At 27.0% G+C, this 27,228-nt stretch overlaps 1 protein-coding gene across 1 annotated transcript; it reads right to left on the reverse strand.

The window, feature by feature from the left end:
- Positions 1 to 2,655: 2,655 nt before the first annotated feature.
- LOC145831711 (uncharacterized) lies at positions 2,656 to 26,565 on the reverse strand. Its single transcript, XM_082939026.1, has 37 exons — positions 26,429 to 26,565; positions 25,329 to 25,510; positions 24,785 to 24,962; positions 22,643 to 23,779; positions 21,973 to 22,035; positions 21,539 to 21,669; positions 20,671 to 20,907; positions 19,894 to 20,016; positions 19,106 to 19,228; positions 18,676 to 18,798; positions 18,229 to 18,351; positions 17,668 to 17,790; positions 17,317 to 17,439; positions 17,110 to 17,229; positions 16,041 to 16,163; positions 15,641 to 15,769; positions 14,779 to 14,907; positions 14,251 to 14,373; positions 13,344 to 13,466; positions 12,940 to 13,062; positions 12,733 to 12,852; positions 11,915 to 12,037; positions 11,506 to 11,634; positions 10,684 to 10,812; positions 10,365 to 10,487; positions 9,389 to 9,514; positions 9,018 to 9,140; positions 8,538 to 8,660; positions 8,003 to 8,125; positions 7,486 to 7,611; positions 6,641 to 6,760; positions 5,242 to 5,370; positions 4,735 to 4,857; positions 3,922 to 4,041; positions 3,595 to 3,714; positions 3,190 to 3,296; positions 2,656 to 3,019 (listed from the first exon to the last, which is right to left on the reverse strand). Exons 1-37 carry the CDS (start codon positions 26,491 to 26,493, stop codon positions 2,858 to 2,860), a joined length of 5,727 nt encoding a protein of 1,908 aa, XP_082795152.1. The 5' UTR covers positions 26,494 to 26,565; the 3' UTR covers positions 2,656 to 2,857.
- Positions 26,566 to 27,228: the final 663 nt, after the last annotated feature.

Consider the following 27,228-nt stretch of genomic DNA (forward strand, 5'->3'; position numbering starts at 1 on the left):
TTTTAAACATGTAGCTCCTTATTGTATGTGTATTGTAATTTATTTAGTACAAAATCGTTAGTTATTGTTAGAAAACTTGGAAACATTAGTTACTGTTGAAGTTTGTAAACATTTAATTTATACTTTAACGTAACATAATTAATACTCATGTATGAGTATTTTTACGTTTTTACTAGTAGTCAAATAGTACGCGAGTAAACTTTTAAAATATTAGTTTATTTTTTAATATTATAATAAAATAAGTTCGTTGCATCAGCTTAATTCAACGTTTCTGATCAGTTTTGTTTTTACTGTATCATTTACTCTAAAAACAACTTTTCAGTCAAGTGGGCATTGAAATAAATAAATGGATGTAATTACAAAAAAAAATTTACTCAAAACTTAGTGTGTATGTATGCAATTGTAGATAAACCTGGTACTTGACTTTAAAGACAAAAAGAAAACCTTTTATTTAGGATTTTATGAATAAAAAGTTTAATAAATTTAAAAAATTTCAGTTGCTGCATTTTAAATATTTATTACTAATACAACTAAAGTACATAGTAGTAGTTTCTTATTTTTTTAAACTCGTTTTTGTGGTTTGATTGACAAAGTTATCTAACTCAAAACTTTTTTTAAATTTTTGCTTAAAACAAGGTTTCTTTTGGATACTTTTTAAGCTTAGTATCTAAATAAATAAAAAAGATATAGCCTCTTCCGACAAAACTTTTCAACTAATTGCCCTTAAGTACATCTAAAACTTTCTTTTGCTCTTCATCATCCACTCTAGAATATATAGTGTAATTTTTAAATTATTGCTTCATGGCCCCCCTGTGGCCCTTTACTACTCACGCCTCCTCCCCCTTTACTGCTTATGGTCTCCTAAATTTCTGTAATGGCCCACTTCGGAAACCCTGGTCAAAATGGACCATTTTAATGTCAATTGAAAAGGCAGGCAGAGCTAAATCTCGCGAATCGTTTTATTTAAGTACTTTTTAATTTCCTCTTCAAGCACTGATTTCATGCAATCGTTTTTTTCACTATAAGTTGCTGGAACTAATCCAGTTTCAAGCTCTGTATTAGTTGTTATTGGTATTCTTCAACTTTTTTTGTCTTTACAGTTATCGTCGCTAAGTTTATTTATCGCTAAACTATGTCACTTATCTCGTAAAACTTCATTTACTTTATTTAAGTTCCGATATATACGTTTTCTAAATTATTTTTTGAATTTCAACACGTGTATAATACTTCAATAATTTATATTTAAAAACTAAGTTTTTTAGCTTTATAATAATGTTGTACAGCTATTTTTTTTTATTTAAGTAGGTATTAGTTTGTCCGAAGGTCAGATTTTACAAGTCGTAACTTTATTCATTTCTAATAATCATTAAATAGAAAAAGTTTCAATATTTCAGAACCAGAAATTTTAAAAAGTGTTTAAATAAAACAGCACCAAAAAACTTAGTAATCGTAGTTTTTTTAAAACAAGACCAACAAAGTTATAATTTTTCTATATAAAGTTGGAACTATATGTGTAGTGTACTGAACATAAATAAGTATATATAAAGAGAGTACACAAATGTATGAATATACAAGTATAATATAAAACCGATGTCTAAACATTTTAATTCGGTGTACTGTACTAGTCTAAAATAGATTAGCTTTTATATTTTTCATCTGTTCTACTGATTTTTTTTAATTAATGTTTAATTTAAGTTGTATATTTTTTAGATATAGTTTTGCTTACCATATTTTGTTTATAACAACAAGCAGTACTTTAATGTTTTTAATATTTACTGATTGTTTTATTATTGTCAACAACAGTTTTTATTTTTTGATTATCTAAAGTAAAAGACAACGTAATAAGTTTTACAGAATATATTTTTAATAAAAACTCAAAACTAACAGCAAAAAAATGTACTAAAAAAAAAACCCTACTTAAGTTGCCAAAAACATGTTTTCCTTTTTTACTAACTTTCTTTATATCTCTGTAGCACTTTATTGTTTTATCAAAATAAAACTTTTCAAAACTTTTTTAACCTAAATCTTGAATCAGTCAAGTCATTTTTACAAAACTAAGTTTGTAAAATTTACTGCTTTTAATTCTTATTTTTATTTTGGCTGTAACTTTATCTCGTTTTAATTTTAACTTATAACTTAGTAAGAAATCATTTGAAAACCAAGAGAACTTTTCTTCATTTAGGGTAAATTTAATAACGACTGTGTCAAAACAAAGTATACTAAATAACTATTAAAATATTATAAATCAGACATAGCTATTAAAACATTGTTGTTGACAAATGTATTATCTATTGTTAATATAAAAAGTTAACCGTATGCATATGTGATTTAATTTTTAATAGAGTTGGTTTGGAATTGCATTTTTTTTTCTGAACAAAACAACAATTGCATTACTTTTAAAAATAGTTTTAGTTAACAGTGTATAAAACTTAACATAAGTACTTTAAATTTTGCTATTTTTTCTCTTTTAATTGTTTATCAATTGATACAATTTCGTCTTAACACTATTCTACTCAAAGTGACTTAACGTCATGATTTATTTAATGTGTTAAAAATACATAAAACAAGTTAAAAGTTACAATGCATAAGTACATTATTTAGGAAATGCAACATAAAGAGTTTTAAAAGTAAAAAAATTTTCTAAAAAACCCTTGACAAACCATATATTAAAAATATGATTAATTGTTTTAAATTTTGAACAAACAAAACTAAATTTATGGTTGTATATAAAATTCAGAAGTATAAAACTACGTTTTGACTAAGTCTATTACACATTTTCAAATGATCGTAGTGATAACTAACGAATAAAACTTTTAGTTTTCTATTTTTTTTATTTTTTACATATAAGTTGTTAACACTATAATTCGTCTTCTCCAATAGTTGAGTTGTCAAGCATTAAATTTCCATAACGGGTTGTATCAGAATTGTCTGTTGTGTACCCGTCATTTATTGGATTGTTGAAACCTGAACCGTTGCTTATTTCGTAATTTGCTGTGACTCTGCATTTCTTGTAAGCTATCTGTTAATTGGTTTAGGTTGGTTTAGTGATACATATTTTTTTTCTAATACATTGACAAAATTTAAATAAAAACAATGTACAGCTCATTTAATTTTAACTAACTTTGAGTATAACAAACTTTAATTAGTAAAAACTTTTTTTATAATTACTACAATTTAAAAAAAAGTTACCAGTGCAACAATAAGACAGATCAAAATAAATCCCGAAATCGTTACAATTACAGCTTTCACTGGAGAATTCGTGTAAAACTGAGACAGCTTTTGAAAAGCTCCTACTTCTAAAAATAATTATTTTATCTCCACACATTTAGCTTCCATAAAACAAACTTAAAATATTTTTTTGTTTAAACAACCTTTCAAATTTCTTTGAAAAAGACTGTACTAGTTAGTCAAAAAACATTCTAGAAAATTAGCTTAAATTCTTATTTTTTGAAACTTAGTTTGTTTTTATATACTTTTCTATAGTTTTTACTAAAACAACTCTTTAAACCAATATAATGTATAAAAACTTTTAAAACTAAATTTTTCTCATACAAAATAAATTTAAAAACTTAAATAAATAATTATAAAACTAACCAAAACATTGGGTACCATTACCATAGAAACCAGAATTACATATGCAACCGAAGCCGCCTTCAGTGTTGATACAGCGTGAATTTTGATGACAGTTGTTTGATGACTCACACTCGTTAATATCTATATGATCGAATATTTTTAACTAATCTATTAATTTTAAAACTGTACATAAATGTTTATAAGCTTTATTAGTTCAATAAGCTTATAAAACTACAGAAAAAGCTCTTAATTTAGCTTGAACTATTTGTTATAAAAACGTTTACTCGTGTAACTTTTCATCGACTTGAACTTCACTGATTAGTGTAACAAACATTTTTAAACTGTTACCTGTGCATTGGAATCCAGTACCTGTGAATCCGTCATAACAAATACACATGTAGCTTCCGTGATTGTTGATACATTGAGCATTGTAATGGCATTTGTTTGTGGTTAAACATTCATTCTTATCTATTCAAAATAAATTGAAATTATTTTGATCACTAACGTTTTTACACATAAAAAAGAAAGTCAGAAATAGGCATACATAAAATAACTTTGTAGTATAATAGTAATTCGTTTATTTGTTTGTAACGACTAAAACTTTAATAAGCTTCAATTTACTTTTTTTTTTTAATTTAATTTCTTCATAGTTCTGAACATTAATTTGCACTGAGCATAAAAATATATAAAGCAAAAATAAAACAAAAGTTTGTAAGGTAAGAAATTTATGTAGTAATACTCTATAGTTTAATAAATAAATATTAAAACTGAGGTAAGATCACTAAAAACAGAATAAAGCCAAAAATATTTTTATACAAAAAAAAAGTTTTAGATGTGCATTACAGTTTAATTTTTATCGGTAAACACATACCTACAATGTATAAAAAACTACTTTGATAGTTTATATATACTTTATTTAGTAGTATGTATGGTAAGTTTAAAATACTATATACACTGAGTTTAGAATGAAACCTAACCAAATTTAATGCTTAAAAAGTCAACTTTTTGGAATTAAAGTAAAAACAAGTTTTGTAACTTTAATAGATTTTAAACAAGTTTTAATTACATTAGTAACCAAATATAAGCTTTCTAAGTTAAGTACACATTATTAATCTAAACAAAACTTTATAGCAAAACCAAAAATAAGTCTGTTAAATATACCTGTGCACACAAAACCGTTTCCAACAAATCCAGTTTCACATTCACACTTAAAAGCTCCATTTTTGTTTGTGCATTTTGCATTAGAACTGCAGTTATGAACACTTTTTGAACATTCATTTAAATCTATTAAAAATAAATTATATTAGAAAATCAATTTTATTTTTAGTTCAAAAAACTTGTTAAAAATAAAATCAAAATAAAAAATTGTAACTTTTTTTAACCTGTTAAGTTATCATAATTTACACAAACAGTAAAAAAGCTTATATTTGGCTTATCTAACCCCATATTTAGAAAAAATAAGTGTTCTAAAAAAATAAATAAATATTTAGATGACTTTAGAATAGGTAATAAATAATGTGTGTGAAAACATATACAAAATATTATAAATTTAGTTCCTATACATTTTAGAATATTTCAAACATATAGTTGTATTTATCATGCTTATAAAAGATGTACTGTTTAAAAATGTTAAACTCTTTTATTTGTTTATTTTAATCAACTTCAAACCTGTACAGTTGTACCCATCGCCAGTGTAACCTGAACCACAAACGCAACTATAACTTCCGATGTTATTTACACAGCTCGCCAGGTGGTGACAGTGAGCTGATATCGTTGAATTGCTGCATTCATTAGTATCTAAGAATGCGTTGTTTTTATAAATAAGTTGTAAGTTTATCTCCTTTATAGAAGTTACCCAATATTTTAGGTCTGTTTAAAGCTCTACTTTTGATGAAATATGTGCTAAAGTTTTTATATGTAGACTTGTCAAACAACGTTACCTAAATAAAGTTATTTTTTAAGAGTCTATTAGTTTTTTCAATGAAATACTAATTAAGTATAAATTTTAAAGTTAAACTAATAAAGCTCAAAAAAAGTATAAGGTTAGGTTAAATTGTTTCTATGTACAACTTCTTTTGACAGATTTAAAAAAAATAAAACAGAATGTCTACTTATTTATATTGTTTTGAATAGCTTATTAAAACTTTTTTTAAGATATATTTTTTTAGATTTTTCTTTTAGGCTCTAGAGAAAGTCGAGTATGATAAATTAAGTATATAGTTAGTATGTAGCTTGATGACCGAAAGGTCTTTTTCTATGCACAAGGTCTTTTCACTAAGTATTCAAACGCTAATTTTTTATCTTGTTGTCTGTACAATCCGCTAGCTGGATTTGGCGCACTATTATTAACAGTATAAAAACTAGTAAAAGAGTAAATAAAAATTAAAAACTACATAACTTCAATTATGAGTAACCTGTTGTGCTAGTTTAAATCTACTTAGCTAATAAGATAAGTACTAAGTTTTTCGCATTAATTTACAAAAAAAACAGCGACCCTTGAAATTATATGTCGACTTATTCCGGCAAGTTGTGGATTAAAAACTGACACACATGGCATACTATGAAAAGCTGCCCATCTCTTTACTTTTAATTACTTGAACTAATTAGTTTTAAAAATACCAACTGAATAACTTTTGGCGTTATTAAGAAGATATTGAATTTTATTTAAGTTGTTTTTTACAAATTATATTTTTTAGATTATTTAATTAAGCAAGCTGTCTGTAATTTGTTAACTAGGATACAAACATGTTTAATTAAAATTTCTTTATTTGTTTAACACTTTGACTTGTACATTAAATTTAGTTCTTTTAATTTTTGTCAGTTTGAAATAAAAATTTAATTGGTTTTAGAGATATAACAATTAAAAAGTATATATTTTTTACAGTATTCTATGTAGTTTGTGTTAAGTTAATTTAAAAAATTGATTGCTAAGTAAATCTAAACTTTTAAAAGTTTATTCAACTTTGAAGTAGTAATGAAATGCCTTTATCCTCTGTTTTTACACACAATAAACTTGGAAATTGCATCGTCAAGTAAAAATATTCTACACTTTAAAAATAAGTTTCACCTGTACAGATACCATCGACTTTTTCGAAACCTTGTAAACATTTGCATTCGTAACTTCCATAGTTGTTAATACAAACTGAGTTGTCCTCACATATGTTTTCATTTTCGCATTCGTTTGTATCTTTAATTGTTTAAAAGCATTATAAAACAATTTTTACAACAACTAGTTGAAATATGTGCATAACATAAAATATGTAAGTTATAAAAAATAAAAATTTTGTTTATTACCGCAAAACCAAATAAATACCTAGTTAAACTAAAGTAAAGTTATAAATTTTCTAAAAAAAAATAGTCTATATACTTTTGGTGAAAGACTAAGACTTTTACGAGAAAACTTTAGTAATAATTTAAAATAATAAGATAACAAAAATTTTTGAAGAACACAAAAATAAATTTAAACTGTTTATTTTCTAATTTTAAGTTTATATACAATTTTACAAACTTTAATGTAAAATATTTATTATGTTTTATTGATAATTTTATTATTTGATAAGATTAAGTTTGTTTTAATTTTGCAAATTTAAAGTTTAATATAAGAATACAATTATTTTACTATAATCAAAAAAAACAATAAGTCTGGATAAGTTACTCTAACTGTTTTTGTAAATAAACCAAAGTTAAAACTTTACAATAAGTTTTTTTTTTAATAAACTTAGCTTCTGTTTTGCTTAGTTTCTAAAGATTGAATTAGGTAGTTTAGTTTGATAGTACCAAAAACTTAAAGACGCTTACAATTAAATATTATGTGGTGCTTGTACAAAACTACGTAGTATCAAATTTAAATACAAAAGCGTTAAATAAAATTTATAATTTTTAGACATACTATGTTAAGTTAAATAAAATTACCTGAACAAAATGTTCCGTTTCCTGTGAATCCATTTTTGCACGAGCATTTGTAAGAACCAAAAGTATCAAAGCAATCTGAGTTTTCATCACATAAGTTTGTACTGCTATTTAAACATTCATTTATGTCTGTTAGATTAAAATGTTTATTTAAATTTAATGTAAATTAATGTATCATCAGTATTTTCTAATAAGCTTTTTAAATTAAAAACCATAAAAGTATAAAACCAGTATTTATGAATTTAAACAGTTTTAACTAGTATCTTAACTCAAAATTTTTTTAAACTGCAAATACAAGTTGTAAAAATAGCTTTAAGTTTAGACTAAAATATAAACTTAAACTCAGCTCTATAAACAAAATAAATAAGAAGTTTCATTAATTTATACATAATATTTTATGTGTTAGGTAAAAAGGACTAATAGACTAGATTTTTCTATTTTAAATCCATTAAAGTTTATAAAAAATAGTAACAAAACATTTAAATATAATTTATAAACAAACAACTTTATTAATTCTTACTTTCGCAAAAGCTTCCGTTACCGGTGAAACCAGACTTACATTCGCAAGTAAAACTCCCCTGAATGTTCAAACAATTAGCATTTTCATTGCAGTTATGTTGCTCGTTTTCACATTCATTAATATCTACAATCAAGCAAGCTATTAGACTTTACAGACAATTTTTTTTCTGAAACTTTTAAGTAAGTTATAAACCGAGAACAATTTTTTTTTTCAAGGCAAGGCAAGTTTTAGTTGTTCAAAATCTTTTTTTTTCTATTTATAATAATAATTTTTTTTTTTCAATTTATTAATATGTGTATATTTTCCCGGCTAAGTGCAAAAAAGGTTAAAAATTTGTGGTACTGCCTTTTTCTAAATCATTTACTTCACAACTTTATTTTAGTAAAGAAATTTATAAAAAATATTTCTAATCTGCTAAAAACTTTAAAAATAACGTCAAAATAAGAGTTATTTACTGATAACTATTTTTAGTTAATTTAACAAACTAACAAGTTAAACTTCGTAATAGACTAGAAGCTAAATAAATACAGCTTACCAATACACGAGAAATTGTTTTCATGATATCCGGGTAAACAGACACAATCATAAGTTCCATTTAAATTTAAACATTTTGAATTTAATTGACAATCATGTTCATCTTCCTCACACTCGTTAACATCTTTAATTAAATTATTACTTTTATAATGATTCGTTGTACTTGCTTAAACAGTAAAAAATAGTTTAGTTAACTTAAAGCTGGTTCAACAACCAAAAAATTTGGTTTTAAATAGTTATGTTCAATGTAGAAACAATTGCTTTACTATAGTTGTAGTTGTTTAACAGTCACTAACAAATATAGTAAAAGTTAATAAAAAACATATATAAGCGTAAACAACTTTCAAATAAAAGCTAGATTATAAAAACTTTTTTATCATTTCGTACTAAAAGTAATAAAATATCAAAACTTAAATTAAGCTTTGTTTAATATATGCACTCTAGTATTTTCCTTTAATATTGAAAACAACTTTGTATTTACCAGTGCAGTTGAAACCGTCACCACGGAAACCAGAATGACAACTACACCCGTAACTTCCTGTGACGTCATAACAGTCAGCATTTTCGTCACAATGATCCATGTCCTCCTCACATTCGTTTATATCTACAAACAAATTGTGTAACAAAACAAATTATTTTATACCTCTATACTTTTTGAGGGTTCATAAATACTTCCTAACTGTAGTAGATAACTTTTGAAGAATCTTAATAATTTTAATCTAAGACAATTTTTTTTTAAATGAAATTAAGTTTTTAAAAATTTTCTTAAGTAGTACACACAAAACTAAAAACTACTATAAATTTTTAAAGTATATATTTTAAAACTTTAAACTATTTTTTTTTATAACGAACTTTTGCAGTTGACTCCGTTTCCTTTATATCCATGCAAACACTCACATGTAAAAGATCCCATTGTGTTGTTACAAGCAGCATATAAAGGATGACAGTCATCCAAATTAGACAAACACTCATTTACATCTGTTAATTCATTTACAATAAGTTGTAAAAGACGAGTGTTTTTAATTATCAATACAAAAATGTTTTGGGTTTTTATACTTTTCAAAGTGATGTTTTAATGATACTTGAGCATTCGCTTTTATGTTAGTATTCGAATATAGTCAACAATGATTTCTTATTAAATATTTTCATTTTAAACAAAAAACATTTAAAATTCAGATCAACTCATTAGCATATAAACTTTTTAAGTCATTTAGTTTTTTTACCTACGTACTTTGTTTATGAATGTTTTCGTTTGCGGTATAAAATAAAAATATAATCAAAAACTACAATTTATTGACTCTAAGTTTTTTATAACACGTAAACTCTTAAAAATTTTAGCTTTTTATACTTGTTAGAACAAAGAACTTTGCTAAGAAATTGTCTAAATCTTTCATTTTAAAGTGTTTCAATGTCTTTATATAACCAAATGGTTTTTTAAAGTTAAACAAAAAATTATACTGCTTACGAAACTAAAGTTTATTTTATTCTTTCAGAATATAAGTTAGTGTTTCAATATTTTAAAATACAAACTTAAAGTCTTGTCTAAAGATTGTTATGTTTTCAGTTTAAAACTAAACAAAATGTTGTGTTGTAAATAATAGTTTTGTTGAAACTGTTTTTTTAGGTTACTAACGAAAATTTTTGTTTTGGAAAATCTTATTCAGCAATGGTATCAACAGTATATTAGTTTTATCATAATTAAAGCTTACTTACTAGTTATGGTTGTGAAACAAATATTTTTATCTTAATACTTTTTTTCAAAGTGAGCAAATTTAAAAAGAGAACAGTGTGATAATTTTTGTAGGTTTGTAATAAACTTTTTGTATACCTTCACAAAAAGTACCGTTGCCATAGAAACCGGTTTTACAATTACATTTAAAACTTCCTTGTGTGTCGTCACAAAATGCATTGACGTCACAATTATTTGTTCCGTCATCACATTCATTAATATCTGTTTTTTAGAAAAGTGTTTCTATTTCAAAATACCGAACTTCTACGTTGTTCTCTAAATATAAATCATACAATTGTTTTGTATATACTATTTTTTTTTACAAATTTGAAAATTAAAAAAAAAACACAGAATTCAACTAGAAACCATATTACTGTCTTTTGAGAAAAGTCAACACAATAATTTTAATAAAGTTTACTTGTGCAGTTTCTACCATCTCCAATAAATCCTTTTTTGCAGCGACAAGTGTAAGATCCGATATTATTTGTACAAATTGCTTCATCTTTTGGAGCACATTCGTCTACACCCATCTCACATTCATTCACATCTTTTGATTAGCATTAAGTTTAAAAATGAGTTTTTCTGGTTAAGTTTAAGTCAATTAAAAAGCTCTGAAGAAGCTTCTAGGTGAAACGGCGTAAGCTTGAATTGACAATTGTTGAATAGATTATCTTAATAATTAAGCGCTTTATATTGAGCACTCTACTTCATATAGTTTTATAACATATGTATAATAAGTCTGTTTAAGTCGTCTCTCGTTTGTTAGACGATTATAAGTATTTAAGCTCTCACATTTCATGCAACATTCATTCACATCTACTAAGTAATGAAAAAAAAGTTATTTTAGTTATTTCAAAATAAATATTTTGGTTGAGTTTAGTCAATAAAGTTTTTAAAAACAAACACTATTAGTTATCTTCCATGTAATTCATAGATACATAGACTCTCACTGTATGTGCAACATTCATACATTTCTTTTCAATGAGAAACAGACAAAATAATGTAAATAATAATGTTGTAATTGTTAATTTTTTTATAGTTTCTACAATATATAAACTAAGTACATATTACAACTTAATATAAACAACTTTTAAAGTAAAAAAGCTCGATAAATGCAAGTTTTTAATAAAAAGTGACCACTTTCTTTATATCTAAATGTTTTATTGATTTCAAAATCACTAATTACACATTTTTTTGAAATATAGTTTTTTTCTTAAGTACATAACTAAAATAAACCGACCATCACATTGTGTTCCATCACCATAGTAACCTTCTTTGCAGTGACAATTAAATGAACCAATCGTATTGCTGCAATTTGCATTTACATCGCAAACACTTGAACTACTTTCTAATTCACATTCATCAATGTCTGTTTTTATTACCGTCTTGTATTTTAAATGACAAAAGTTTTAATTATTTAATTATGATATTCAAACTGTTGAGTATTATTTGCTAATTAAGTTTATTACCGACTGTCTCATACAATTATTTTCAATAAAGTACAAACACAAAATAAAACAAATTTTCTAAGCTATAAAAGTATTCTTATTTACTTTAATAAAGTTTTAAATGTATGAGTAAAGCATAAAAAACGCTTCAAACGAATATTTTAAAGTCATTTTAGTTTTTATATCATAAACAAACTATACCTGTGCAGTTGAATCCATCACCCTGAAAACCTTCCTGACAACTACAGGAATAAGAACCTGAATTATCCTGACAACTGGCATGCTTGTGACATCTGTTTATACCACTTAGACATTCATTGTTATCTGCATTAAAAATATTTACAACGATTGTTTAAAAGTAATTGATTGTAAAATTTAATTTTACAACATTTAAACTGTATAAAAAAAGTGCATATCTTTTATTTGAAAAGTTTACGTTCAACGTCAAAACTAAAGTAATTTATTCAAAAATACTCCAAAAGATTATTTTTAAAAATAAGTGGAATCGATAATAGTTTTATTTAAGTTTAAAGATAAAATTAAAATCAAGTAATTACGAAATTGTTAACACTGCTCACTCATATCATATGAATAGTACATACAAAAAGTAATATAAAATTTAACAAATTTAATTTATTATGTTTTTTATAATAAATTCATTGTCGAAGATTTCTACTTGACGGTTCGTACTAAAATTTACAGCTAAATATATTTTATTTAATTATCAAAACCAGCATGATTATAATTAAATAGAAATTTTTCTTATTCATTAAGGTGTGGGATTTTATAAAATAAAGAAATAAAAAACAGCTAGTAGAGTCTATAATATCAGTTTTTTTTTTAAGTCCTTAAACTTAATACTTAAATAAAAGATAATTAAGACAGCATTAGGACTACTTTCAGTATTACTACAGTTAACAACTAATAAACAAGACATTAATTTATTAAGTAATTTTAATAGCAATTGTGGATTAACTTTGTTTTTTTTTAATTCATAAAACGTGTAAACATAAACTGACTTGTACAATTGAACCCGTTTCCTGAATAGCCCGTTTTACATTTGCAATCGTAAGAACCAATTAAATTCAAGCATTCGGCGTTCTCATGACAACCATTTGACAAAAGACATTCGTTGACATCTATAACAAGTTTGAGTTAAAAACTTTATACAATAGCATAACAAATATATGAGTTTGAAGTGTTTTATTTCTACAAATAATTATTACCTGAACAGTTGAAACCATTTCCATTGAAGCCCGTATTACAAGTACAAGTAAAATTTCCGATTGTATTTGTGCAATAAGCGTTATCGTCACAAAGTATTCGACTTTCACTACATTCGTCAACGTCTGTTATGTATAAAAAACAATTTTTGCTATATCTTTAAAATATAACAAGCTATAATCTTTATTTTAACTAAACAACTTTAATAATTTTAAAGAAAATTACAATAAAAGACCTATCATACTTACCGTTTGTTATTAATTTTATTAAAATAAGCTTGATGTTAGTTGTCAAGTTAATTGTATAAGAAATAAAACAGGAAAACTTCAGCACAAAAATTTGGAAACACTTGAAAATAGAAACAAAAAACATTTTTCTTTTTGGATATAAAGTAAAAAATATAAACCTGTACAAACATTGCCATCACCGTAATACCCATCATGACATGCACACGAATAATTACCCATTTTGTTGATACATTTAGCATTTGGTGAACAGTTGTGCTTTTCCTCCAAACACTCATCAATGTCTGTTAAAATAAAAAATAAATAAACAGTATCAACATGTATTAAACAAAAAAAATGTCTAAAATTTATATAAGTTATCAAAAGTCTTTCAGAAAATTTAAAACATCATTAACGTGTTCATTTTCAACAATTAAACGAACGCTTTCTATGAAATTACTATTAAAACTCTAGTACATTAGTTGGTTTACATCGAACAGCTCATCCATCAAAAACTTTATTTATTGCAATTGACCTTTAATTACTTCCATAAACTTTACAATTAATTTGTATTACTTCTGTTTAAAATTAAAATATATATTATTTTTGTTTAATTATTATTTAAAATTTAAGACTGGTTTTTCTTAAAATACTACTTTTCAAAGCTAAAAAAATAGTAATATTCAGTGATTAGATAACTAAAACTATTTTTAACAACAAATGTTTACCGGAATTGGTTTACTGGAATTTGTTTACAAAAGTATTTTAAACAACCACAATAAGTTGTTATCTTATAACTATTTGTATTCAATAATAGATTTTTTTGTGTAAAACAAAACAAAGAAGTGTGCCGTAACTAGTAATCTCTTGTCAAATTTTTTTATATAGTTTTATTTAAGTTACAACAACTTGTAGCGCAATATTTTTTATGTATAAAAAACAGCAAGGCTAAATTTTTAAAAGTAAAACTTTTTTATTTGTGAAACAAGTATTTTTCTGTCGTAATAGTTTTTCTCATAGGTGTATTAACGATTAGATTTTTTCAATTCTTTTAGTCTTTTTAGTGTTGTAATAATTTTTTTTGTTTACCTTCACAAAAAGTACCGTTGCCATAGAAACCGGTTTTGCAATTACATTTAAAACTTCCTAGTATGTCGTCACAAGTAGCATTGACGTCACAATTATTTGTTCCGTCATCACATTCATTAATGTCTGTTTAAAATCAATTTATTAAGTTTTTAAATATATGGACAGACTTCTACGTTATTCGTTTGAACTAAAATATTTATATAATTTTTTTGTATGTACCAGAAGTTTTTTAAACTTAATTTTGTTTTTCGAAAATGTTACTCAAATATGGAATAAAAAATGAAAAATTCAAATGAAGCTACATTGCTTACTATGAAAAATATCACTACAATATTAAGCAACCAGTTTACTATTTGTATTTAAGTTTAAAATATATAAGACAGTCTTGTGATGTTGTGACTTTTTAATTGCAAAATCCACTCAGAGTACATGTATTTGAAATAGATTTTTTTTTTCATCTTTTGAAACACGGCTCACTTTGAAACTATTTTGTAAATTGTTAGTAGTTTAAATGTAAATAATATTTACTTGTGCAGTTTCTACCATTTCCGATAAATCCTTTTTTGCAGCGACAAGTGTAAGATCCGATATTATTTGTACAAATTGCTTCATCTTTTGGAGCACATTCGTCTATCTCCATCTCACATTCATTCACATCTTTTAATAAGTATCAAATTTAAAGACAAGTTTTTTTTGGTTTAGTTTAATCATTAAAGTTTATATAATAAAATTTTCTAAGTTGACCTCAGTTATTAGGCAATTGTAAGTATATAAGCTCTCACATTTCATGTAATATTCGTTAACGTCTTGTAAAAAAAATAAAATAAGTGTAATAGAATAATTTTTTGGTTGAGCTTAATCAATAAAGTTTTTTAAAACTAACAGTATTAGTTATTTTCAATTCAATCTATAGATACATAGACTTTCACTGTACGTGCTGTCATTAATAAATTATTATTAATAAAATTGTTATATTGTTTTATTAATAATATTAATAAAATATTTGTAAGCTGTCACATTCGCTCACGTTTTCTAGATAACAAACAATAAAACCGTAAAAAAACTCAACTAGTTGTAATTTAAACCAGTAAAGTTTATTTCAAAAGCTACAAAATAAACAAGAAAAGTGTTAAAGTTTTCTATACAAAATATTAAAAAAAGACATAATTTGATATACAAAAATTTTCTTTGATTTACAAAAAAAAGACATTCTTATTTATAGAAATATAAATAGTGTCTTTTTGATAAACTACAACACATAAGCTATTAGCTGATGCCATTATTATTTCAGTTTCATAGTTAAAAGTAGAATTGAAGAAAATAAATAGTAGTCATAACATTTTTTAAATAAATTAGTTTTTTCCTAAGTACATAACTAAAATAAACCGACCATCACATTGATTTCCATCACCATAGTAACCTTCTTTGCAGTGACAATTAAATGAACCAATCGTATTGCTGCAATTTGCATTTACATCGCAAACACTTGAACTACTTTCTAATTCACATTCATCAATATCTGTTTTTAATATATTAGTGTTAGTTTTTAAATTTAGAAAAAAACTGAAAGACATTTTTTTTTTAATTAGTTTCTTTTATTCAATAAAACTTTTGCAAAATATTATTTATAACAATTATACAATTTACATACACTAATACAACATTTTATCATTTTAAACATAAATTAATCAATAGACATTTACGTAAGGTTTCTAAAAAAAGCTAAAAAAGTTTTAAACGTAGATTTTGAAAACTATTATATTTTTGAACTAAACCCAAAAAAATATTACCTGTGCAGTTGAATCCATCACCCTGAAAACCTTCCTGACAACTACAGGAATAAGAACCTGAATTGTCCTGACAATTGGCATGCTTGTGACATCTGTTTATACCACTCAGACATTCATTGTTATCTGCATTAAAAATATTTGATCAGAATTTTTATATTACAATTGATTTGGTTCTGTTTAATATTTACTTTGGACAACTTTTTTTAATTTTTTAGCAGTACACTAAATAAAACTTCTCTATTTTATGGAATGCTGTATATTTAAAACATTATACTTTAAGAAAAACTTTACGTCAAAGTTACTATAAAACTAACCTTGAAATCAACAATATTTTATTTACAAATGCAACTAATAGAAGTCAAAAATAAACTTAAAAATTTATTTTGTATTCAAGCTTTTAATTTTTGAACTAGTTGCGAGTCGGGTATGTATTTACTTGACTGACAGGATTTTTGGCTCCTGCAGGGAAGTTTGCCATTTATCATTGAAAAGAAAGAAAACAAGCAAAACTAGTTTAGAATGATATTTTTAAACTTAATAGGAATAATTTGTTTTTTCAAAACGGGTGTATAAATACAACCAGCAAAGTTTAGCTTGAGAGATAAGCACAAGTGACTATGTACAGGTTTGAATTTTATTTCAGATAAAACTAATCAGTTAAAAATATTATTGGTTCCATTCCTTTACAAAAAATATAAAAATTAAAAACCATATTATCACATGAAAAAGCAATCATAGGATAAATATGTTGTAGACAAAATTTCGTTGAAACAAGGCATATACTTAAGGAATACAAACAAAATTTTAGACTTTCCAAAAATAATGCAGTTCAGTAAGAGTTTTGTGTTTGGTGTATATGTACTGAAAATTTAAAAGTTTTTTTTTTAACTTATTAAAAGAACAATATCAAAATATAAAATTACCAAATATTGTAAAAAATTACTTTACTTATTTCTAAATAATAGTAATTTTTTACTATAATGTTATTTGTTTTTTATAATGCTTTATTATTATGGCTTAGCTTTACTTTTTTAAAGGCACAAAACTTGTAAATAGTTTTTATACTGACTTGTACAATTGAACCCGTTTCCTGAATAACCCGTTTGACATTTGCAATCGTAAGAACCAATTAAATTCAAGCATTCGGCGTTCTCATGACAACCATTTGACAAAAGACATTCGTTGACATCTATAACAAGTTTGAGTTAAAAACTTTGTACAATAGTATAACAAATATATGAGTTTGAAGTATTTTATTTCTACAAATAATTATCACCTGAACACTTGAAACCATTTCCATTGAAGCCCGTATTACAAGTACAAGTAAAATTTCCGATTGTGTTTGTACAATAAGCGTTATCGTCGCAAAGTATTCGACTTTCACTACATTCGTCAACGTCTGTTCAATTCAATAACAAAGGTTTGTAATACTTTACAACATTAGACTGTTCCTATGGAAAGTATAATAAAAAACAATATTTCTTAAATATTTGTCTTTTACTTAACTTAGTATATTTGTATTGAGTATCAAAAAACTTATGTGGTCAAAAAGTAAGAAAAATTTGTTACAAATATTTGAGAAAACTTGAGAATACAACGTTACATAAGTTATTTCAATAGCATATACCTGTACAAAAGCTTCCATTACCGTGATACCCTTCATTACATAAACATGAGTAGCTACCCATTTTGTTGATACATTTAGCATTTGGTGAACAATTGTGCTTTTCCTCCAAACACTCATCAACGTCTTAAAAAAAAAAGTTTGTTATAAGTTACTAATGTGTTATTAAAACATTAAATTTTTAACATTAACTAAAACTTTAGAAATATTTTAACAAAATTTAAATATTGCCAACGTATCTATTGTAAACAGCTAAAAAATAGAACTATTTCTAGGAATTCGCTAATAAAGTTTTTATGCGTTAATTTTAAGCAAAACAAGTTTAATCGAATAGCTCATCCATCAAAAGCTTTATTTACTGCAATTGACCTTTAATTACTTCCATAAACTTTACAATTAGTTGTATAACTTCTATTTTAAGTTAAAACAGTTACTGCTTTTGTTTACTTAATATTTGAACGGTAATTTGTTTTTAATATTATATGATAAATAAAATATTTTGAAAACTGTTAAAATTGTTGATAATAGCTTTTTTACAACAAAAAAAATTATAATGTATTTAACCTTGACATTGAACACCGTCACCCAGGAACCCAGATTTGCACTGACAATGAAAACCACCGATGGTGTTTATACAGAGAGCTTCGTTGTTACAATTGTCCAGTCCCTCAAAACACTCATCCAGGTCTGAAATATAAATGAATAACTTTTCAAATTTCTAAACTTTTTACTGACCTTTGAGTAAAACTGAATTTTCTATTAATAAAAAAGTATAGTTAGTAAAACTAATGTTTTGAATTATAAGCTTAGACGATATTGCTTGCCGATAAACAAAATTAAACTTTTGCTCCACAGGTAAGATTATAAATTGAATAAACTCAAATTTAGATATTGTGATAGATTATACATTATATATTGTCAGCAAATGTTGAGATTTCTTATTAATGATTTTTCTATTTAGCTTCATTACCATGCTAGTGCAGTTTTACTTAATAAATTCACATGAATTACCTGTACAGTTTTTACCATCTCCCTCGAATCCGTGCAAACACTTGCAATTAAAACTTCCGTGTGCATTGGTGCATGAAGCGTTTACATGGCAACCGTGGTCCTCAGTCGAGCACTCGTCTAAATCTAAAAATAAATAATTGATATCTTATAGTTCATAAAAGAAGCGAAGACTCAATTTAAAGTAGTAACGCAATGTAATGTACTGCTATAGTTTTGTTACAGTCGCTTAAAACTTATTTCTTATTAAATGAATGTATAAATTCGAGCTGAAGAAAATTCTTTTACTTGAAAACTTAATATTTTTTAATCAAGTTAGTATACGACTTCTTTAGAACTTACTCCCAAACGTATGTATAAAAATATTATCAAAACACTTTTTATACACGTAAATACCTTTTAAACTTTCTATAATTTAAGTTTATTAAACTACCTATGCAGTTAGAACCATTTCCATGAAAACCGTGTTTGCAGATGCATGTGAAATTTCCAAAAGTGTCTTTGCAATCGGCATCCTCATGACAATTGTCTGTTCCCAAAGTGCACTCGTCAACATCTGAAATAAAAGACATGCTTAAAATAAATGCATGAAATATGTTTAATATAAACTTTAATTATACAGTTTTAAAATGTTTATAAACTGTGGAAAATTTATAAAAAAAGGATTTGAAAACTTAATTAATTTGGAGATGTATCAATTTTAAATCTCTAATACTTGCTATGTATAACGTTTTACTTATCTTAGCTAACGATAAAAAGGTTATCAGTGTCTAAAATACATTTTGCTATATTTTTGTTTAGACTAAAATTTATATAACATTTTTGATAACATTTTTCCATTAAATAAAGAAAGGTTACGAAAAAGCTAAACTAAACCTTAAAAATTCATAAATTTGTCAGAGCCTTATTTTTATTGTGTAAACTATACATATATATAATTCTTTTTTTAGTGCAAATAATTAATACGCAATCATATTGTTGCTGTAGCTTCCTTACTTGTATAGATAAAATACAACTTTCTTAAAATAGTTTATAGTAGCTTTACAGCTTTTTAGCCTTCTTATAGCAGTAAAAAATTCATCAATAAACAAATTTGTTGATAATATAATTGTGACTAGGACATTTATAACACAAAAAACAATAAATGTAAGTAAAAATTTTACAAAAATACTTGTAAACAAACTACTGTTTGAAAAAATTACAACTCAGTTTCAAACTGACTCTCGCAGTCAACACCGTCACCATGGAAACCGGGGTCGCACGAGCAAGTGAAGCTGCCCAAGTTGTTCGTACACTTCGCTGCATCGTTGCAATTGTTATCGTCAGTTTCACACTCATCGACATCTTTGAATTCAAACAAGTACAGTATAAAATGTATGTGTTATTCGATTTAGATGATAAGTAAATACAGTAAACACATAGTTACGTGAAGACTTCTAAAAACTTTTAAATACGTTGAATACTTGTATAAATTTTTAAGCAAGTTGAAGTCTAATAATATTTATTAGTCTGAAAGTTTACAAATAAAAGTATCATAAAAAGTGTTTAAAGCAGTGAATTTTGTGTACTTTTTCAATTTTTATAAAATTTTATAGTGACTTTAAAAATAGAAATAGTAAAACTAGCAAACAGTATGACTATTTTAAAGTGTTTGTTATTTTATCTACTTCTTGTACTTCAGTAATTATAGTTTTATTACCAAAAAATAGCATCATTAATTTAAAGAAATTTACAATATTTTTTAATTGTAATTATAATTAAGCGGTTTTGTTCAAAACCTGAACAGTATCTTTATAGTTCTGTTAATCAATAGTTTGAAAAGAAAAACAATTTAAAAATCACCTAAACCTAAATATCACCAAAAAATAGTATCATTAATTAAAAAAAAAATTATAATATTGTTTAATTGTAACTATAATTAAGCGGTTTTGTTCAAAACCTGAATTTCCATAGTTCTGTTAATCAATAGTTTGAAAAGAAAGACAATTTAAAAAGCACCTAAACCGCAACACTCTCCCTCCCAGCCCTCCGAACACTCGCACTTGTTATTTTGAATTTCTCCTCCGTTCAAGCACAACAAGTTGCAGCTCCTCCTTTCTTCCAACTCCGCAGGACATTTTCTCCCTCCGCACTCCGCGTTCGTCAGAACATTTCTCCGCCTCACCGAAGTTCCGCTGACTCCGCACGATGTCGAGCAAGAGCTCCACGAGGACCAATCAGAAACTAGACAGTCGACTGTGATGGTAAATAGTAATTTTTTAAATAATAATAAAATTTATTTTCCAGATCCAAATAAATCTTAACTAAATTTTCTTGAAATTTAGTTTTTGTTATAAACGTTTTATTAGTTATTATTATAAAAAATGTTTACTTGACTTTTAAAAGAGAAAAAAGCTTAATCGCTTTTATATGTTGCAGCTTTTAAAAAAACCAAATCAAACTTATGCAAAAAATTAAACGTGCTTGTAAATCTTTTTCTATGAATTACCAATTGTAGTTGCACAAAATTGAAAATATTTCCTAAAACTTGTTTGCGGTTTTTTTATTATTTGAAGTGCTATTTACACTTATGCTTTATTATTCAGTTTACGGGGAAAAATAGTTATACATGTTTTATCAAAACTAAACGAAAACTAAAACTACTTATGACACTTCAGTTGGATAAACTATTTCTACGCAAATTGTTGACAAATAGACGGATTACAAGAAAATAACTTGTTTTTTTCAGATCTAGGAAAGGAAAATTTATAAATATATCCCAAACTCTTTTGTCTTTATACCTGAAAACCGAAATTGTCTCATCAACATGCTAATACATATGTATATACACATGTATTACTATTTCATATGAAACTTTATTTATTACCAGCACAACACTGGGTGGAGCACTTTTCATTTTGTTCGCTTTCACCCAGACACGGGGAACCCCCGCAAAAGCGCTCCGTTGCCACGCTACGAAACCTGTTGCGGTTTCCACCACCGCATGTCGCACTGCAACTGTGAAATTTAAATTTAAAAAAAAATGTATTTATTAAATTGTTCATTGATATTTTGTTTTTAAAATATATAGCGCGTATCTTATATAAGTTTATTAAACTAAGATCATGGGTTAACTTTATTAAATTAAACTTTATTAATAAAACATTTTTTTAATTTATTGTTCTGTAACTGTAAATCTAAATTAAATCAATTTTTTTTACTGTACCTAGTAGAAATAAGTTTAAGGAAAAAAATTATCTAGACACTGCTCTTTTCTGTAAATTGAATTTTTTTATATTAACGTTGTTAATTTAAACTTACAGTTCCCATTGAGTCCATTCACCCCACTGGCAATCAAGTTTGCAGCATTGAGTGTTACAATTTCTAATAAAATAACGATTACTAAAATTAATAAAACAAATTAAAAGCTATAAAAAATGAAAATTAAAAATTAAGTGATCTTAAATTATAAAGTACTTAAACTTTCGGGCATTACCATTCCTCAAAAGTTAGCCAAAAAAATTCTAGTCTTTAATACGTTCTTCATACTATAATGCTGTATTTAGTTTATGGTAACGGATACAGGTAATATATTTTTTATCTATCGATTTACTCATACACTCTCTGTGAAAAGTATTTTTGTTATAGTTTATGTCTAAACAGATTTAAACGTAAAAACCTTTTTTAGCTTTTGTTTAAATGTTGTTTTGTTAAAATGCTTAAACACTATTGAACTAGTTTAAATTAATTTTTTTTTAATCTCTTAGTCAATTTACGCACGCTTATCGAAATACACTTAACGCTAAATTTCATAACTATGTTTTTAATTCAGGTATATTTTAAACTTATAATACTTTGCTTAGATAAAAAGTATCTATAAGAAAACTGTAAATTTTTTTTTTGTTTGTTTTTCTTTATTAATTTTAAATATAAAAATCAAGTAGAAATACTTTTAATTTTTAGCAATAGTTTGTTTATGATTGAAAAAAACCTTTCTTCCGTTGAAACTCCGCTGCAAGCTTCACCTCCGAATTTCTCCATAACATCAATTTTTCTCCTCCGCAGCTGACTACCTCCTCCACAATCGGCAGAACACTCCTCCCAACCGCCCCATTCTCCCCACTCGCAATCCACAGGACATTTCTCAACACCGCAACTTTCAACTTGGAAACTTTCCCCTCCGCACTCTTTTCCCCCGCAAAAGGCTTCAACCTTTCTGCGGCGCGACCTCCTTTTCTCCCCTCCTCCGCACGTCAGGGAACAGTCTCCGAAACCGCCCCATTCTCCCCAAGCACAGTTTACCGGGCAGCAGCCCTCGTTGCATTTTCTAGTTTGATCCCTTGCGCCTATGCAATCGCCACCACCGCACGAAGGCGCTGTTCCGATTTCCCGCCGTCTCGTTTGGTAACCACCTCCGCAAGTCACCGAGCAATCAGAAAAAGTTCCCCACGAGTTCCATCTGCAATTGACGGGGCAACACTGCTCGTTGCACCCTCTGGTGTCGGTGGACGAACCCGAACAACCGGAACCGCCGCAACTTTGAATGACGGCGACTCCTCGCGTCCTGACTTGCGTTGACCCGCCGCAACTAACGGGGCATTTTCCGTACGATCCCCATCCGCCCCACTGACAATCGACGGGACAGCACTGCTTGTTGCACCCTCTGGTGTCAGTTGTCGGTCCGCTGCACGCAAGTCCTCCGCATTTCGTTTTCACGGCAATCTGCCTCGACCTGGACTGGGTCCCGCCACCGCAAGAAAGGTCGCATGAGCCAAACGCGGTCCAACCACCCCATTTGCAGTCCACTTTGCAGCAGTGGCTGTTGCAGCTCCTCGTTTCCGAGCTCGACCCCTGACACTTTTTTCCGCCGCAACTCGACGGTGTCGCTGCCGAGCGGTAACGAGTTTGAATTCCGCCGCCGCAACCGGCCGAGCACGAGCCCCAGTCTGCCCACGCGCCCCACTTACAGTCGACCGGGCAGCACTTGAACTGGCAACTTTTGGTATCCCGGCTGGATCCGGTGCAAGGGGATCCACCGCAACTGGACGGGGTGGCCAGCCTGGTCCTGGTCTGGGTTGCAGCGCCGCAAGTGGCCGAACACGCGCCGAAATTTCCCCACTTCGACCATCTGATGAAAACGTTTCTTTCAATTTTTTTAAAGTGTGTTGTAACTTGTTTGTATTTAGATAGTAATGACAACTTTGTTGAACAATACTATGGATAAGCTTTTAATAACAAAAAGAAAACAAAGCTAAATATTTTAAAACTAAAAACATTAACAATCAACATCAAGCATTAGTTTTGGTGATTTATTGTTAAAAATTTACTTTTTATTTTTAAAATGTTCTACATTTTCAATTTAGTTTTTTCTTTTAGTTTAAAAAATTAAAGAAGTTTTAAAATTTTTTATAAACTGTATACTTTTATAGACAAACAAAATCAAAACATAATACTTCTGATTCGAAAAGGTAAACTGAGTTTTTGTTATTTATAAGAATTTACAAATATACTTTCATTCAACATAAAAAAAATATACATTGAAATTTTTTATGGTGTCTATCATTTTTGAATTAATTTTCTAGTGTATGGTTAAAACAGATTTACTACAGAAAACAGTTCAAGCTAAAAATATATTTATTTATTACTAAATGAGACAGTTACTAAGCTTCTTGTTATTTGTAAAATAGAGTAGCAAATAACAATAATGTGCAATTAGTTTATTTTTCATTATCTATTTTCCTAGAAAAGGCTGCACAACCCTGTTTAAAAGACATGATTCGATCAAAATATTTTTATTTTTATAATTTTAATTATCAACATAGGTATAAGTAATTTAATTTCTTTCTTAATTATACAATTATCATTACCTCGCATACATATTATTTAGTATGATTCAGGTCAAAACAAACGTTTTTTTATAAACGTTTAAAAATAAAAGTATGGTCCTTAAACTGTCGTCGAAAACAGTTTTTTTTTAGTATGTAAGTATACACCATTCTCTGCCTTATTTATATAGCATTGAACATTAAAAAACAAGTTTTGCTATCAAACTAAAATCTGTTACATAATTTGTGTTCGTTGCAATGTATTGCACATTGTAAGAATGCGTAATCTCAGCACAAGTGTTTCAAACCTGCAGCTGACGGGACAGCAATTGGTATTGCAAGAAGATCTTTCGGAGCTCGAGCCGCTGCAACTCCTGCCTCCGTGCTGCGCCTCCCTCGAGTGGCTCCTCGTCCTCGTTCTTGTTCCTCCTCCGCAACTGACACTACAACTTCCCCAGCTACTCCAACTCCTCCATGCGCAGTGAACTGTTTGGTAAGAAAATGTTAAAACATGATCTTCTCTGCGTAGTTTACTAAAAAAGCTTTCTCAAATGAGTTGTTTATAAAACTAATGTAATCGACGACTATTAAATAAAGTTTTAGCTGTCTTATGTGTGTTTAAATTTTACTTATGAAAAACTTATGATACTGTATCGTGGTCGTGCTTCGTTATTTACTTTTAAAATACAAAAGTTATTGTGAAATATGCTAAAAATAACTACCGCTTACGAACACATTTTCTATTTTTTTAATTAGTATATTTATAAACTAAAACCATACTATAGAAAAAAAATATTTATGAGCAAAAGTATAAACTGTAAACTAAGTTTGATCAATACAAAAACCACCAACCGGGACAAAATTTTATCCTGCAGCTTCTGGGGCTGGGGAGGTTGCAGGACCCGCACGCACCCTGTCTCCTAGTAACCCTCGCCGTCTGGGTCCCGCTCCCGCAACTTCTGCTGCACGTGTTCCACGCCCACGCGCACGGGGTTCTGTCACAAGGTGGCGACCTTCTTCTGCGGCGCCGACGCCTGCGAATTTAAAAGTTTATTTTTTTATCAAAAGTAGAGTTTTTATGGACTTATAGTGAAAAAAACAACATAAGTTGTTTATGAGTAAAAATAAACTTGTACTCTTTGACTTATAAATATTTTTGCAAGTTATCGCTTTAGGTTTTGCTGTTGTTATTCTAGCTTCCGAGACTGTGTGTTAAACTTTTTTGCTTCAATAAATAATAAAAATTAAATTTTAATTGAAATGTTAGCAGTTATCTTTTTTAGCAACAAAAGTTATTGTCACTTCCATAATTAAAGATAAACTAATATGTTAAAAAACATTTCTTCTTGAACTTTATTTTTGTTTGAAGAACTTCTAAACTTTGGTTTGTTTGAACTACAACACTTTGTTAAAGCTTACTTAAAAAGCGAGTTGTTTTTACTTTTTAATAACTTTATTTTAATCATTTAAATATCGTAATATAAAATTTAAAGCAAACTGTACTATTTGATATCTATTTACAGTACTGCACTTTTAAATTAGTTAAATAAATTTTGCTAATATACTTTTTTTTTATGATATATAAAAAACTGTAATTGGTTTTTTCGGACAAAGTTTATTAAATTTTTGAAACAAGCTTTAATTAAAACTGTTAAGTTCTATAAAAGTTAAACTTAATTAATTACATAGTTTTATATGTAACTCACATTTCAAAAAATGCAACAGTAAAAAATTTAATAGTAAGCTTGTTAAACAACAAGTAATAATCTTTTAAGCGAAATCTAAGCTATTTTTTTTAATTCAGATATATGTTTATAGTCCTAAAAAAAATAAATAAAATATTTTTTATAAGGTTCTAAAGCAATTTAAAAATAAATTTTCATTTAATTCAAATACCTAAAGTTAACTAAATATTTAAACAAAAGTTGGTTTATTTAGTAATAAAAACTTACCAAGATTGTATCTGCTGAAAACATACAATTAAAATAGCTAAAAATAAAAAACCTCTTATCTTCATCGGGTTTGTTTTTACATAAATAATATATATTGAACAGATATCTAAGTAAACAAATTTGAAATTTCAAAAAACGGACTTTAAGAGAAACGAAAACAAATAACTTTACTTTCCCGAAACTAATTTCCTTATTTCTCTACTTTTATGTATTGCAATAGTGTAGCGTTGTTTTATTGGAAAGTTTAATTGCCTTGAAATAACTTGTTTAAGTTAAATACAAAAATAGAGATAAATTTTTGTCGTTAGAACTCTACTAATAGTTTTTTCCTGTTGGTTTAAAAACAATAACATAGTAACATTTAAGATTTAATTTATATAACACAAATTAACTTATTTTTGAATACTTTAAAAGATTACTTGTTATAACTTAAACTTGACTGTTTTTAAAAAATGACTTGTATAAAAACATTTAGCTAGTTTAAACTTGTATTAAAGAAAAAAAGTTTTAACTGCTTTAAAACTTTATACAAAGCAAAGTTTTGTAATCTAAATAAAGTGGTTTACTACCATTTCTAACCCGCGATCATTTTAAACCAATCATTTCTAAACCGATCATTTCTAACCCGACCACCTATAACCCGATTATTTCTAACTCGATCACTTCTAACCAGATCACTTATAACCCGATCACTTCTAACCCGATCATTTCTAATCCGATCATTTCTAACCCAATCGTTTCTAACCCAATCAGCATTTTCTGTTTTGTTTTTTAGATTCATTTTAATCATTTTTTATTTT

This window comes from Thalia democratica, chromosome 3, assembly GCF_965202585.1.
Source record: "Thalia democratica chromosome 3, ktThaDemo2.hap1.1, whole genome shotgun sequence".
Lineage (NCBI taxonomy): Eukaryota > Metazoa > Chordata > Thaliacea > Salpida > Salpidae > Thalia > Thalia democratica.

Coding starts and splice junctions, on each gene's coding strand:
- LOC145831711 (XM_082939026.1), bottom strand. CDS start 26,493: ATGAAGATAAGAGGTTTTTTATTTTTAGCTATTTTAATTGTATGTTTT. Junction 5,371..6,640: donor AGTCGATGGTATCTGTACAG/GTGAAACTTATT, acceptor ACGCATTCTTAG/ATACTAATGAATGCAGCAAT. Junction 3,297..3,594: donor TAATGGTACCCAATGTTTTG/GTTAGTTTTATA, acceptor AATTATTTTTAG/AAGTAGGAGCTTTTCAAAAG.